This window comes from Xyrauchen texanus, chromosome 50 (assembly GCF_025860055.1).
Source record: "Xyrauchen texanus isolate HMW12.3.18 chromosome 50, RBS_HiC_50CHRs, whole genome shotgun sequence".
NCBI classification, from domain to species: domain Eukaryota; kingdom Metazoa; phylum Chordata; class Actinopteri; order Cypriniformes; family Catostomidae; genus Xyrauchen; species Xyrauchen texanus.
The window spans coordinates 3,859,749-3,876,352 of record NC_068325.1 but is presented as its reverse complement, the minus strand read 5'-3'; the positions used below and the strand labels follow the sequence as shown (position 1 = coordinate 3,876,352).

General features: G+C 39.6%; 1 protein-coding gene across 2 annotated transcripts in view; it reads right to left on the bottom strand.

Moving 5' to 3' along the window:
- Positions 1-16,604, bottom strand: part of LOC127641488 (lisH domain-containing protein ARMC9) — a 56,012-nt gene that overhangs the window by 12,483 nt on the left and 26,925 nt on the right. For both annotated transcript variants that reach the window (XM_052124521.1, XM_052124522.1), the window contains 7 exons: positions 16,442-16,516; positions 15,847-15,937; positions 13,604-13,668; positions 12,394-12,492; positions 11,777-11,886; positions 4,064-4,200; positions 528-636 (listed from right to left, as the gene is read on the bottom strand). In XM_052124521.1, the coding sequence (XP_051980481.1) occupies positions 528-636; positions 4,064-4,200; positions 11,777-11,886; positions 12,394-12,492; positions 13,604-13,668; positions 15,847-15,937; positions 16,442-16,516 (686 nt within the window). The remainder of the gene's footprint in view (positions 1-527; positions 637-4,063; positions 4,201-11,776; positions 11,887-12,393; positions 12,493-13,603; positions 13,669-15,846; positions 15,938-16,441; positions 16,517-16,604) is intronic.

The following is a 16,604-nucleotide window of genomic DNA, read 5'->3' as shown; positions in this document are numbered from 1 at the left end:
AAATGGATTCATTTGAATCCAAAAGTTTGCATTTCACAAGATGTTTATGTCAGAGAAAGGTCTATGGAGCACAAATACTTTTTCCAAAACACACAGATCAGTGTTTTGGATATGTATATGTATTTAGGGTCTGCAAGAGTCACGATATTGACAGCGGCTACAGCAATTTGACACCACATTAAAGAGCATAAAAAAACAACATTTATAAGTGGTGTAGACATAATCTGAAAGCTGATACTTTATTAAAACAATAGAAAACTCAAAACAGCCAAGTTCGTAATAAATTTGAAGTTTTTCCAAAAATGGCCCATTGCAACTTCCGACTCAAATTGATAGAGCACATCACATTAAAGAGAGAAGAGAACAAAAGAGATTGCACCAATTTACATTTACAACTTGCCTTTCTTTAGAGTTGGTGTGACTAGCAGACTCATTTGCATCTAAAAGTTTGCATTTTACAAGGTGTTTGTACCAGAATGATGTCTATAGAGCTTACAGCACCACTATTTTAATGGGAAACAAACAACCTGTACAAGTGGCCGTTGGTGTCGTCCTGGCCTGGCGGAGGGAAGTGTCTCTCCAGGGACCCCGCAAGCCCTGACTCCACTGAGGAACGCCAGCAATCCGAATCTGTGGCTAAACGGAGAAAGAACAACAGATGTCACATATGCACCTCGCACATGACTGACATCATTAACATACACACTCCACACTGAGGAAATTGTGAACAATTCATTTTAACAAGGAGATGAGAAGTAGTCTAAGAGAGTGGTGCCACATAGTTGCCGATCATGCGGAAATTCAGTAGAAAAGCTGGTAACAAAAAAGCCACTGCCAGTGAGAAACAAATGATGAAGCTGTGCCAAAAATGAGTGCAAACCTTATATAAAATAAGATGGTTCATATTATATTTTTGTTACCATTTTTTCAAGGTTAATTACCCTCTTAGCTTTATTTTTTTTTAGCCTCTTTTTGTATCCTATTCCTGTAAATAATTTGCACTTAAAGCAATACATATCAGTCTTCTGGTTTCTGTGAGAGTATAGAAAGGGCAGAAGACTTTATAATATTGTGCTTAGATGGTAGTGTTTACAGACTAACCCTCGCCTGCAGGCACTGAAACCACATCAAAGTGATTTCATCCATGCATTAGAGACGGAAGAGAGGCATCGATGAAGGCTCAGCACATCCTAAAGCCAACGGAAATTAAATAATTTCACAGAAACACTGAAGATTTATTACAAATGGAACTGTGATGTCATTCTCCTGAAGAGTTATAAAACAGCCAAACAGGACAATAAAAGGATGAAATGACATTACAAAATGTTTATTTAATCCACTTTTGAGGTAAATGAAAAGGTAAATTAGGCAAAATGGAATGTAGATACAGAGGAGTCTTTGAGTTGTCACAAGATCTCACTTTAGAGTCTGAAGTCTACTTACACAAATAATGTTTTCTCTAGCAGTGGTTTTGTATGTACAAAGCCCCTTAGAGGACTTCTAGCAATAAGGTTTGCATTCCCTGACAAAAGTTTTAAGTTTCCTTAATTTTGCATTTCCACGCAATAGTTTTGCATCCCCTCGCAATGGATTTGTTCTCTTGCGATAGTTTAGCATTTCCTCAAAATAGTTCACAATAGTTTTGCGTTCCTTCATAAAACATTTAGTGTTCCCTCGCAATAAGGTTTGTGTTATCTCGCAATAAGTTCTACATTACCTCGCAATATTTTTGGCATGTCCTCACAATTGTTTGGCATTGCCTCACAATGAATTTGCATGCCCTCAAATAATTTGCCTTCCCTCGCAATTGCGTACTTTCACAATAAGTTGTGTTCCCTCGCAATAGTTTGCCTTTCCTCATATAAGTTGTTCTCTCGCAATAGTTTAGCATTTCCTCAAAATAGTTTTGTGTTCCCTCATAATACGTTTTACATTCCTTCGCAGTAGTTCTGCATTCCCTCTCAATACGTTTTGCGTTTCCTCACAATAAGTTTTGCATTCCCTCGTAAAACTTTGTTCCCTCGCAATAGTTTTGTGTTGCTATAAGGTTTGCGTTACCTTGCAATAAGTTTTGTTTTCCATCACAACAAGGTATGCATTCCCCTGCAAAACAAGGTTTCCACTCCTCACAATAAGTTTTGCGTTCCTTCATAATACATTGTGTTCCTTCACAATAGTTCTATATTCTCTTGCAATACGTTTTGTGTTCCCTCACATCAAGGTTTGCATTCCCTCGCAATAAGGTTTCCGTTTTCTTTTAATAGCTTTGCATTTCCTAGCAAAACGTTTTGCGTTCCCTCATAATCCGTTTTGTGCTCCCTCATAATCTGTTTTGCGTTCCCTCATAATCCGTTTTGCGTTACCTCATAATCCGTTTGCGTTCCCTCACAATCCGTTTTGCGTTCCCTCATAATCCGTTTTGTGTTCCCTCATAATCCGTTTTGTGCTCCCTCATAATCCGTTTTGCGTTACCTCATAATCCGTTTTGCGTTCCCTCACAATCCGTTTTGCGTTCCCTCACAATCTGTTTTGTGTTCCCTTGCAATGGCTTGCCTTTCATCAAATACATTTTGCATTCACTCACATGTTTTGCATTCCCTCGTAGTAGTTTTGCATTCCCTTGCAATAGTGCTGTGTTCCCTCACAATAGTTTTGCGTTCCCTTGCAATGGTTTTGTTCTCGCAATAGTTTAGCATTTCCTCACAATATTTTTACGTTTCTTTACATACGTTTTGTGTTCCCTCATAATACATTTTTAGATTCTTTGCAATTGTTCTGCATTCCCTCGCAATACGTTTTGCATTCCCTCACAATAAGGTTTCCGTTTTCTTTCAATCGTTTTGCATTTCCTAGCAATGTTTTTTTGTATGTCCTCGCAATAGTTTGCCATTGCCTAACAATGGTTTTGCATTCCCCTCACATACGTTTTTTGTTCCCTCGCAATAGTTGTGCATTTCCTTGAAATAGTTTTGCATTCCCTCGCAATACCTTTTGCGTTCTTTCACAATAAGTTGAGTTTACATTTTACATTACATTTACATTTATGCATTTGGCAGATGCTTTTATCCAAAGTGACTTACAGAGCCCTTAGTACAGGGACAATCCCCCTGGAGCAACCTGGAGTTAAGTACCTTGCTCAAGGACACAAAGGTGGTGGCTGTGGGGCTCGAACCAGCATCCTTCTGATTACCAGATTACCAGTTATGTGCTTAGACCACTCCACCAATAAAGAGCCTTTCTCACATAAGTTTTGCATTCCCTCACATAAGTTTGGTGTTCCCTCGCAATAGTTTTGTGTTCCACCTCAACATGTTTTGCATTACCTCACAATACATTTTGCATGCCCTTGCAACTGTGTTGCATTCATTGCATTGATTTTGTACTCTCGCAATCGTTTATCATTACCTCACAATAGTTTTGGATTTCTTTACATAAGTTTTGTGTTCCCTCATAATACATTTTAAGTTCCTATGCAATAGTTCTGCATTCCCTCACAATACGTTTTGCAAAACCTCGAAATAACTTTTCGTTCCCTCGCAATATGGTTTGCGTTACCTTGTAATAAGTTTTGTGTTACATCACACCGAGCTTTGCATTCCGTCAGTTCCCCCAGAGTTTTTCATAAAAGTCAGTTCATGAAAAGTTATCATCTTGTAACTTTATAATTTAGAAATTAAACTATCTGGTAATGAAAACAATGGTGTGATAATTATGTATATAATCTTTTCCATTTTTGCTGTATCTTTGTTTTCTCCTTCCAAAAAAAAAATATATAGTTTTATTTTCTCTGAAAACGCATTAAATTGTCTATAATAGACTTTTTAAATGGCTGGTTCCCCACATAGTGTGAGAACGGTTCTGGGGAAAGTTGTCACAAAAGATCAATGTCAGCTCAGTGAACATTATCCTTTTCCCGGTTAATAACAGTGGAAGATTTTAAGGTATTACAAGTACTCTGAGGAATATTCACTGGAGTAAAAGTAGTGTGACAACTATTCCTGGACTTCCATAGTTTAAGGCTTGCAAGAGAAGACATGTAAAGATTTGACAATGCTGCAAGTACCCAATGTTTGGTGCATGTATTCAGCAGTGCTGGGACGGCTGCCAGTGCGGGTAGGTGGTCGGGAACTGAAACGCGAGTGGGTAGGGCTATCTTCACTTCTCTGTCTGCTGAGTGGGTAGATGCAGTCTCCTCCAGCTCTGCATATACAAACATACACACATTTACAAATCTATGATACAAAAAAATATTTTGGCTTTGATCATGAAACACGAGCAAAACATTTTGTTAAAATGAAGTAAACTGCTTGTAAAACCATTGTGTGGCAGAAGGGGGCGTGGTCAAGCATCTGTCCGGAGAGAGAGAAAGCGGTAAGGGCGCTTACACCTGAGCTAAATTATGTTTAAAACCTGTGAGCATGGGGAGAGCGGCATATAAACAGCCACGCCACCACCAGAAAGAGAGAGAGAGAACGGCATGAGTGACCAGTGACTGATGTGTTTATTGTGAAGCTGAAGAGTTTATATTGAAGTTTATACATACTGTGAAGCTGAATTCTCAAGAGAAGTTTATGTTGACGAAGTTTGTGTGACACTAATCTGATTGAACTGAGAAAAGCTCTGAGAAGAGTGCACGCAGAGGGATGAAGGCAGAGAAATAAAGAGCCTTATATGACTGCATCATTGCTCTCCATCTCTGAACGTGGAGATCTTACACTGGTGCCAAAACTGGAAGGATCTGGAAGTACGCTCCATGGAGTCCTCCCAGTTGGCCCTACATCAGAGCCGTATCGTACGTAGCTGTCCCTATCGCTTGCCCGAGCACAAAAAGAAAATAGTTCGGGAAGAATTGGATGCGATGCTTGATATTGGGGTAATAGAGGAATCCCACAGTGATTGGTCCAGTCCGGTTGTTCTAGTTCCTAAGAGCGACGGGTCTGTACGGTTCTGTGTGGATTATAGAAAATTCAAAGTGGTGTCTAATTTTGACGCATACGCGATGCCCCATGTTGATGAGTTGCTCGATCGATTAGGTACTGCTCGATTTTATTCGACATTGGATTTGACAAAGGGTTATTGGCAGATCCCCTTATTGGCAGAACCAATTTCCCACGAAAAAACAGCCCTCTCCATGCCATTTGAATTGCACCAATTTGTGACACATCCATTCGGTTTGTTTGGCGTCCTGGCTACATTTCAGCGTCTCATGGACCGAATCCTCAGACCACATACAGCTTACGCCGTAAGCTTACGGCACATGCAGCATCTGAGGGCAGTCCTGAGATCACTGCGGCGGGAGAGTGGGGAGATAGGCAGGCCGGATGGCACCCTGACCTGAGTCGGGCGGTGGGGATATGTGGCAGCGAGGGGCGTGGTCAAGCATCTGTCCGGAGAGAAAGCGATAAGGGCACTTATACCTGAACTAAATTATGTCGAACACCTGACTCTAATTCCACCGAGCATGGGGAGAGTGGCATATAAACAGCCACGCCACCGCCAGAAAGAGTGAGAGAACGGCACGAGTGACCATTGACTGGTGTGCCTTATTAAATGTTTATTGTGAAGCTGAAGTCTCAGAGAAGTTTATACTCACAAAGTTTGTGTGACACTGATCTGACTGAACTGAGAAAAGCTCTGAGAAGAGTGCACGCAGAGTGTCGAGGCAGAAAAATAAAGAGCCTTTCTTGACTGCATCACTGCTATCCGTCTCCTCCCTTCCATCTCCGAACGTGGAGTTCTTACACATAGTTATTTTTTTGTAATTAACATTTTTATTGATTCAAATATACACCACAATGAAAAACCCAACACATATACAACGAATCAACTTGTCACATTCAAAACCCACTAATATTCCCTCCCCATTCACCAACCCACCCTGACCCCCAACGAACACCCTTGTGGTCACACATAATAAAACACACACATTCCATAGACATAATGATTTTTATACTGTACAAACTATAGCTTATATCCCCTTAACCTAACACAACCCCTAAACCTAACCCTCACAAAAAAATTTCAATAAAACATAACTGAATATGTTTTTTAAGCTATTTAAATAATGGGGACACTAGAAATGTCCTCATAAACCACATTTATAGCATAATACCCTTGTAATTACCAGTTTATAACCTAGATAATGGTCCTCGTAAATCAAATAAACATGCCCACACACACATACAACAAACCCCAAAAAACTAAAAAGAAAATATAATAAACATACATAATTAAACTATACTACACTCTCCACATCCCCTACCCGAGAGTACCCCCAAAAACTAAATAATTGCCCCCTTTTTTAACAAATACCTCCCAAAACCCCAGCCTTCTACTTACCACTTCCACAAAAGCAGTCACCCTCCCCATTTCCACACACCACTCCGAATAAGAGGGTGCTCCAACCGACTTCCATCCCCTTAAAATTGATTGTAATTGATTTTGGGTGAGACTCGAGCTTAAAATCTGACGGTAGGGTCGGGCAACGGTCTCGTGAATGGGTCGGGTTTCATTTTAAGGCCTGTGCAGACCTCCACGGAGGCTATACTGTCTGGTTCGAACCAACAGAAGGTCTACTGTGGCACAAGTCACAAAGAAATAAAATTATGGATACGGGAGGAATGTGTCAAGACACAGTCCATCGCAGCCTGCTGCATATGGGGCTGCAGAGCTGCAGATTGGTGAGAGTGCCAATGATGATCCCTGTCCACCGTCAAAAGTGCCTAAAATGGGCAATTGAGCATCTGATCTGGACCTTGGAGAAATGGAAGAAAGCTGCATGGTCTTGTTTTCTTTTACATGACAAGAACAGCCGTATATGTGTGCACCGTTTTCCTGGGGAAGTGATGGCACATGGATGCACTGTGGGAAGACAACTTGCCGTGGGAAACCATGTGTCCGGCCATTCGTGAGGACATAAGTTTGACATGTGGTTTTAGGACAATAATGAAGAGTTCAAGTCTGATCCATGGTGGCTCCACCTCACAACTTACAGGACTTGAAGTATCTGCTGCAATTGTCTTGGTGCCAGATACCACAGGACAACTTCAGGGGTCTTGCAGAGTCCATGCCTTGGCGGATCTGCACTGTTTTGGTAGCACACGGAGGACCAACAGCATATAAGGCAAGTGGTCATAATGTTTTGACTCATCAGCGTGTATATATATATATATATATATATATATATATACACACACACACAACTCTGGAAAAAATTAAGAGACCACTGCAAAATTATCAGTTTCTCTGGATTTAATATTTATAGATATGTGTTTGAATAAAATTAACATATTTGTTTTATTCTATAAAGTACTTCTCCCAAATAAAAATATTGTCATTTAGAGCATTTATTTGCCGAAAATGACAACTGGTCAAAATAAAAGTAATACTCTGACAGCTTTGTTTGATGGCTTGTGTAAAGAAAACACGTTTTCTCAGATAACCACTCTGTACAATTGTGGTGAGAAGTACAGCATCTCAGAATGCTACTATGAGATGCAGGTTGGCACTGTTTTGGGGGGACCTACAACCTACACAATATTAAGCAGGTGGTTTTAATGTGGTGGCTGATCTGTTTGTGTAAATATATAGTATATAAATGTATTTATAATATTATTATCATTATATTTATTATACATTTATAATTATTTTGATCTTAATTTGGGGGCCTTTGATTCATTTCTTAAATCAGAATATTATGTAATTAATTAAATTAAAATGTTCAATTGATTGACAATTAAATTTTCATATCACATAGCCTCATACGAGTTTACACTTCAGCTTTAATAAACCTTGGCTAAAGTCTTAAATTTTGCCCAATCTATGTCATACTGTCCTTTCATAACATTTCCAAGCATTTCACAGGCTTTACTGCACAGGAAAACGTCAATGTCAAAACAATGATAAAGACATCCACAATTGTTTCCATCACTGATCCAGTACGCCTCAGTAGAAATAATGAGGAGATCCTGAGCTCGGAGTTCCTGCTTGCATGTTAACACACTGTTTGCATTAAGGGCAGAACTATTGACTTCTTTACTCCATTGACGACAACTTACAGTGCATCCGGAAAGTATTCACAGCGCTTCACTTATTCCACATTTTTTTATGTTACAGCCTTATTCCAAAATTGATTAAATTCATTATTTTCCTAAAAATTCTACAAATAATACCCCATAATGACAACGTCAAAGAAGTTTGTTTGAAATCTTTGCAAATGTATTAAATATGATTTTTTAAATTTTTTTATAAATCACATTGTAAAGGGATTTAGACGGGCAAGGAGGTGCTGTGAACCGGCTTGACAATATAAATTATATTTTAATTATAAACTGAAATAAAAGACACAAACACACATGACGGACATGTCCGTAAACTATCTCTCTCTCCCGCACAATCCTCCACAGTCGGCCTTTATCCCTCTCGGAGGCTTGATTAGCCTGATAAGGGTGTGTATGATCACGACCCGTCCCCGCTCTCCGCCCTGCCACACACATGTACATAAGTATTCACAGCCTTTGCTCAGTACTTTGTTGAAGCACCTTTGGCACCAATTACAGCCTCAAGTCTTTTTGTGTATGATGCTACAAGCTTGGCAAACCTATTTTTGGGCAGTTTCTCCCATTCTTCTTTGCAGGATCTCTCAAGCTACATCAGGTTGGATGGGGAGCGTCGGTGCACAGCCATTTTCAGATCTCTCCAGAGATGTTCAATCAGGTTCAAGTCTGGGCTCTGGCTGGGCCACCCAAGGACATTCAGAGAGTTGTCCCGTAGCCACTCCTTTGTTATCTTGGCTGTGTGCTTAGGGTTGTTGTCCTGTTGGAAGATGAACCTTCACCCCACTCGGAGGTCCAGAGCTCTGGAGCAGGTTTTCCTCGATCCTGACTAGTCTCCCAGTTCCTGCCGCTGAAAAACATCCCCAGAGCATAATGCTGCCACCACCATGCTTCACTGTAGGGATGATATTGGCCAGGTGATGAGCGGTGCCTGGTTTCCTCCAGACATCATGCTTGTCATTCAGGCAAGAGAATTTAGTTTCTCATGGTCTGAGAGTCCTTCAGGGGCCTTTTGGCAAACTCCAGGCGGGCTGTCATGTGCCTTTTACTGAGGAGTGGCTTCCGTCTGGCCACTTTACCATACAGGCCTGATTGGTGGAGTGCTGCAGAGATGACTGTTTTTCTGGAAGGTTCTCCTCTCTCCACAGAGAAACGCTGGAGCTCTGTCAGACTAAGGCCCTTCTCCCTGATCGCTCAGTTTGGCCGGGTGGCCAGGTCAAGGAAGACTCCTGGTGGGGTTCCATTCTTCTTCCATTTATGGATGATGGAGGCCACTGTGCTCATTGGGACCTTCAATGCTGCAGACATTTTTCTGTACCCTTCCCCAGATCTGTGCCTCAATACAATCCTGTCTCAGAGGTCTACAGACAATTCCTTGGACTTCATGGCTTGATTTGTGCTCTGACATGCACTGTTAACTGTGGGACCTTATATAGACAGGTGTGTGCCTTTCCAAATCATGTCCAATCTACTGAATTTACCACAGGTGGACTCAAATCAAGTTGTAGAAACATCTCAAGGATGATCAGTGGAAACAGGATGCATCTGAGCTCAATTTCGAGTGTCATGGCAAAGGCTGTGAATACTTAAGAACATGTGATTTTTTTTCGTTTTTTATTTGTAATAAATTTGCAAAGATTTCAAACAAACTTCTTTCACATTGTCATTATGGGGTATTGTTTGTAGAATTTTGAGGAAAATAATTAATTTAATCCATTTTGGAATAAGGCTGTAACATAACAAAATGTGGAAAAAGTGAAGCGCTGTGAATACTTTCCGGATGCAATGTATGTTGAACTTCACATGTTAGCTGTGGGTATCACTGATAGGCTTTGAGTTAAGTGTATAATCATCTCAAATTACCACATGACTACAATTCAATCACATGGGTAGTTGATGTTCATTAGATTTTTTTTGTCATTAACAAAACATTTTGGTTAAAATGTGTATCAATGCAAAAGGGAAAGTTAATATTTTTATAACATTTTCCCATCAATTTAAATAGTCCTGCGGTGTGAAAAATGCATTTTATGAAGTATATACAGTATAGTATATATGGCATATCACACCACAGGGCATGTCAACTTCCCAAGTATTTAGTGTCAACTACTCATTAACAAAATTAATTTGCAGTTACTAAAACAAGGAATCAAACAGGTCTAGGAAAACTAGTTGTTACACTGCATTGCACATTAACCCTTTAAGCTCTGAGGGTGTTTTTAACCCTTTAAAGGGCTAAAGCCTAAGAAACTGATGAAAACTTCAGAAATTGGGATATACACCTAAACATTATGACCACCTGCCTAATATGCCCTTGCTCCTTCTGTGTGCCGCCAAAACAGGGCCAACCCGCTGAGGCATGGATTCTACAAGACCCCTGAAGGTGTCCTGTGGTATCTGACACTAATACATTAGCAGAAGATCATTCAAGTCCTGTCAGTTATGAGATGGAGCCACCATAGATCAGATTTGTTGGTTCAGCACATCCCACAGATGCTCAATCGGACTGAGATCAGGGAAATTTGGAGGCCAGGGCAACAGCTTTAACTCTTCATTGTGTTCCTCAAACCATTCCTGAACAATGTGTGCAGTGTGGCAGGAGCATTATCCTGCTGAAAGAGGCCACTGCTGTCAGAGAATACCATTGCCATGAAGGGGTGTACCTGGTCGGCAATGATGTTTAGGTAGGTTGCACATGTCAAATTGATGTCCACATGAATGGCCGGACCCAGGCAGATTCCAAGAAGAACATTGCCCACAGCATCACACTCACTTCACCGGCTTTTCATCTTCAAAAAGTGCATCCAGGTGCATCACTTCACCAGGTTAACACTGCACACATACACAACCATCCACGTGATGTAAAAGAAAATGGGATTCATCGGACCAGGCAACCTTCTTTCACTGCTCCAAAGTTCAGTTCCGTCGCTCGTGTGCCTGTTGTAGGCAATTTTATTGGTGGACAGGGGTCATCATGGACTCTCTGACCAGTCTGCAGCCACGCAGCCACATACGCAGTAGGGTGCGATGCACTGCGTGTTGTGACACCTTCCTCCCGTAACCATCAATATCAAAAGTCTGTGACTTGTGCCAGAGTAGACCTTCTGTCGGTTTGGACCAGACAGGATAACTTTCGTTGCCCTTGCACATCGATGAGCCTTGGGCACCAAACACCCTTTTGCCGGTTTGTAGTTTGTCCCTTCTCAGACCACTGTCGGTAGGTACACACCACTTCTGACCGGGAGCACCCCACAAACCTTGCTGTTTAAGAGATACTCTGACCCACTATTCTGGCCATAACAATTTGGCCCTTGTCAAAGTCATTCAGGTTTTTATTCCTGACCATTTCTCCTGCATTCAACACATTTACTGAACATGTTGATAAGCACGTTGAAAAAACTTGTTTTTACAAGGTGACGGACGAGTTTAAATTAATTTCTGTGGTAATCGATAGAGCTTACGTTGTATTGAACATTCCTTTAAAGGAATGCTAGATAAACACTTCTGTAGGATCAACTGTATACGAAAAGTTTACACACACACACACACACACACACACACACACACACACACACACACACACCGAGTAGTTAATATCTCCCTAGATATTAATATATCTAGACTTTGAACATTAAAATATTGTGAACTTCCTTATAAAACAGTGTGTCTTCAAGTTGGAGTTTCAGTTTGTCATGTTTATTGATTTAGAATGAAGTTCTTACATGGTGTTTTTGTGGGAACTGGGTGTAACGGGCCTCTGGAGGGGTTCGTCTATGCTGCGAGAAGATTGAGGACATGATCTTCTTTTCATCTTCACCATGTTGGTCATAATCTTCAAACCAAAAGAGAAGAATTTGTTACAAACAAAAAACAAATAGCATTTCTGTCCAAACTAGTCTAAACTAAAGCCTAAGCAGTTATCAAAGATGCTTTAAGGACTAATTTACAAACGTATTCATATATTTAGCCATTTAGCAGATGCTTTTCCAAAGTGACTTAAGGGCCGTTCACACCGAACAGGTTTTTGTTGTCCTTATGCAGTCTTTTCCTATTGTTTTTCTATGTAAATTTGAGGAAGATGGACATCTTTGACCGTTGCACTACTTCAGTTGTTTTTTGTAGCATTTGTAGTGCCACATTTCTTAGTAGCTATGTCAGGTTAAAAAGAATTGTGCCTCGAGACACTTGTGTTCAGTTAATGTGTCACACTATGTTTAGCTTTTTTTAGTGCTAAAACGTGTTCGGTTTGCACGGCCCCATAAACCGCATGTACACTGTAATCGTATTAACGTCCATCTTTCTGTTTTCATGTTCAATCAAATGTGCATTGATGGTTTACCCCTAAATACTCTGTTGTCAATAAAGACTCCCCAGTAAGTTCTTTTGGCTGAGGCTGCAGAACTTCCTCTTTATCCAGATCTGCCTCCATAACATCCTCCTGTTAACCATAAAAAAGAAAAAAAGCTCACATGTGTACTTTCACGTACTCTGTGAGGAGCGCTTGCAAGTCACTCCTCGCAGTCATGACACCTAATGCACTTCTAGGCATGAGATATTAATGTTAACACAGTCAAGTGAAACAGGCCGATTTCTCAGTCAAACCCTGACAGCATCATATCTATATTAGTGTATATCTAATAAACATCAAGAACGTCAACAACAATTTAGGTTATTTTTTCTTATTTTGTATGTGATTCCTATTGTTGCTTTTTTCAACTTCTGAATGTTTGTTTGAATATTTAAAGTAATACTACTGTAATATACCTGAAAACCCTCAAACAGTTTACCTTTGTTCTTTATTCTTTTATTACTGAATGTTTACTGGAGAGAAAATTGAGAAATACTGTACTGGACAACTGCCATTATTATAATTTTATTTGTTAATAAAGGAACAAATAGTAGTGAGTTCAGTAGCATATTAGTTATTGCAGTGGTGTCAAAATTGGTATTGAGAATTTCACTAGCTGTGTTTCAATCCACTTATTTTTATGCAACTCTACCAACTGTGGCTCAGTTGGTAGAGCGGGTCGGCCACTAATCGCAGGGATGGTGGTTCGAATCCCAGCCCACACAAGTCCACATGCCGATGTGTCCTTGGGCAAGACACTGAACCCCAAGTTGCTCCCAATGGCAGGCTAGCACCTTACATAGCAGCTCTGCCGCCATTGGTGTATGAATGTGTGTGTGTGAATGGGTGAATGAGATGCAGTGTAAAGCGCTTTGAATACCGTTAAGGCTTAAAAAGGCGCTATATAAGCGCAGACCATTTACCATTAAACACATGGCATGGAAACACTACTTTTTTTGCAAGTTGTTATTGTGATATTCAGATTATTCGCATACATTTAATTAACATGACTACTTTTATTGGTATCAAACACTTACATTTTTTTACCATTAAAAGCCTACTTACAACTAATGCTAAAATGCATAAAGTCATAGCCTTTCACACAGACACAATGTGAAATCAAACGTCTATGTCTAAGGAATTTGTCTTAATGTTGAGCAATAATTCTATCTCTAACCCTCACTTAATCTTTGTAAAATACCTCATCATCATCATCGTCATCATCCTCTTCATCATCTGACTCGATTTCATGTTCAGGAACGTCCGCTGAAGAGCAGAATCATAAATGAAAAGGGGAGAAAGATTTACTTAATTAAGGGGGAGGGGTTTTCCTCAACGTTTTCCTCATTGATTACAGGGGAAAAATTGTATGCACTGGGGTTTTACATTTTGCCAGCTATGGATGTCTTTAAAAGAAAACAACCATACAATTTGGGAAAGCATTTATATACATATGCAAGACTTGTGTTGCATATCCGACTACACTTTGCAAATGAACAGACAAGGGGCGGGGCATGTGTATCATTTTGTTTGAATTGTGCACAAATCTGGAATCCGGTCTACTGCTTGTGAAGATTCAGGCCACATCCTTACTGATACATTTAAGTTTGAATTTGGCCAATTTATGCCTCTCTTCCACACTAGAATGCCGTTTTCCTCCACTGAATCAGAGCGTTTAAAAAATGGCTTCCATTACAGTCTACTTTGAAAAACGATAATGTTAGAAAACTGAAAACGGTTTAGTGATGAGTCTGTGGCTTTTGTGTTTATTCTAGGATGTCCATTTTCAAGAATTTTCATAGTTCATTGTTATTTTGCAAAACAAATGGAATAGGACTCCAAATATGTATGTAGCCTATTTTGTTAAACAAATTAGATGAATCTAACTATTTTATTACACTTAAATATTTGTACCCATATTATATTACTATTAGGTGTACCTACTATGTACTTAAGCATTTGATACTATTGTATGTACTTATCATGTTCATACATGTTGTTGCATTGTATTTACACTTAAAGTACCTGCATTTAATTACATTTGTAGTTACACTGTTAAACTTCCCCTTACCCAACCCACACCACAACCCTTACCCTAAACCAAACCAAACCCAACCCAACCCTTACCCTAAACCTAACCCAACCCTTACCCTAAACCCCAACCCTTACCCTAAACACCTACCTCAACCATAAACCTAACCCTAAACCCAACCCTTACCCTAAACCAAACCAAACCCAACCCAACCCTTACCCTAAACCAAACCCAACCCTTACCCTAAACCCCAACCCTTACCCTAAACACCTACCTCAACCATAAACCTAACCCTAAACCCAACCCTTACCCTAAACCAAACCCAACCCAACCCTTACCCTAAACCAAACCCAACCCTTACCCTAAACCCCAACCCTTACCCTAAACACCTACCTCAACCATAAACCTAACCCTAAACCCAACCCTTAACCTAAACCCCAACCCTTACCCTAAACACCTACCTCAACCATAAACCTAACCCTAAACCCAACCCTTACCCTAAACCCCTACCTCAACCCTAAACCTAACCCTTACCCTAAACCCCTACCCCAACCCTTATTCTAAACCCAACCCTTAGCCTAAACCCCTACCCCTAGCCATACTCCTAAACATAACCGTACCTCAACCTCAGCAACAAATTTGAATCTTGTGAGAATTGCACAAAATAAGTTAATTGTATTGGATGTAAATGCCTTAAATCAGTGTTCCTTTTTTGGTGTAAGGTCATAAACGGTTTAAGCAAAAACCGATGAACACATACATTTTTGCCCATTACCTACGATTTTGCGTTACATGAATACATCTTACCGCCACCCTTACCAGCTTAATAAGTGTTGTGGGCATGCCTTTTTATGTTTTGCTGTCAAAAACGAATAATAATCAGATGATTTCAAGTCTCATGCAAACACAGTTTTCTTGCATTGTCAGATTTTTTAACTAAACTGCTTTTTGCTCATTATCAGTGTATTGGTGTGCATGTAAATGCACCCGTTGAGATATTAGCTCAGCAGACCTAAAGTACTATATTAAGCTTAATCTACAAATTAATAATTGTAATGAATCGATCATCAATGATCATTAACTCCCCTAGTTTGTGGTTGGATAAGAATAAGGAAACTTTCAGAAGTTTTTAAAAGGTGAAGTGTTAAAATATCTTATCCCACCGAAATATGCAGAGACAGATATGAATAGGCCAGTCTTAATGATTAACGGCTAGTGGCGCAGAAATTATACTCTTCTGGTAAAGTTGCATATGAAAAGTGTCTTATGAGGCATTAAATGCACTGGAGGCAAAAGGCAGCAATCCAACAATCTTCTACTTGTTTTCAAAAACCCTCAAATTCTCATTTAACACTGACTGTTTATTTCAGTGCAAATAATAAGCTTTAGTTATGTATTATCTTTGGTCATACCAGAGTTAAGCTGTTTGATGATAAACTCAATCTGCCTGTTGAGTTCAGGGTTTTCTTCTTTAGTGTAACAGCGCAAGATCTCCTCCATACTCTGAAAACACCAACAAAAACTTTATCACCTCACATTATCTGCTGCCTGTAACCAATGGTTGTTCCAAACCGGAAAGTTCTTTCTTCTATGGAACACAAAAGTGGAACTTCTAAAGAATATCCTTCTAAAGAAAAAGAAAAACCATCACAAAAAGTAAAAGGAAATGTTTCTTTATACCGAAGCTCTATAATGGGGTTAAAAATGGAATTAAAAATGGTATTGACATTTACTTTTACTATATGGAAAAGTGGCCAAAATATTCTTTAAAAATCTACCTTTATAGTACAACAGAAGAATGAAAGTAAAACAAATTTGGTATGACATAATGTTGATTAAATGATGACAGAATGTCCTTTTTGGGTGAACTTTTCCTTTAAAAGACAAGTTCAATTCAGTTCCAACTTTTTGCTAAGTAATACAACCTTGCATAGTTTGAAACCTGGAGTCCAGGCAATAATATTGTGAAACTGTGCAACTGTGAATGAACTGTGATGAAACACACACCATCTGTTTCGCCTCCTCTCGTATCTCTGGTAAAGACAGGATGCTGTACAGAGCTCCATTTACATAGTACCGGATCTGTATTCACACACACACACACATATATATATATATATATATATACAGTATATGAACAAATACAAGCTGAAAACTGATTTATATGACT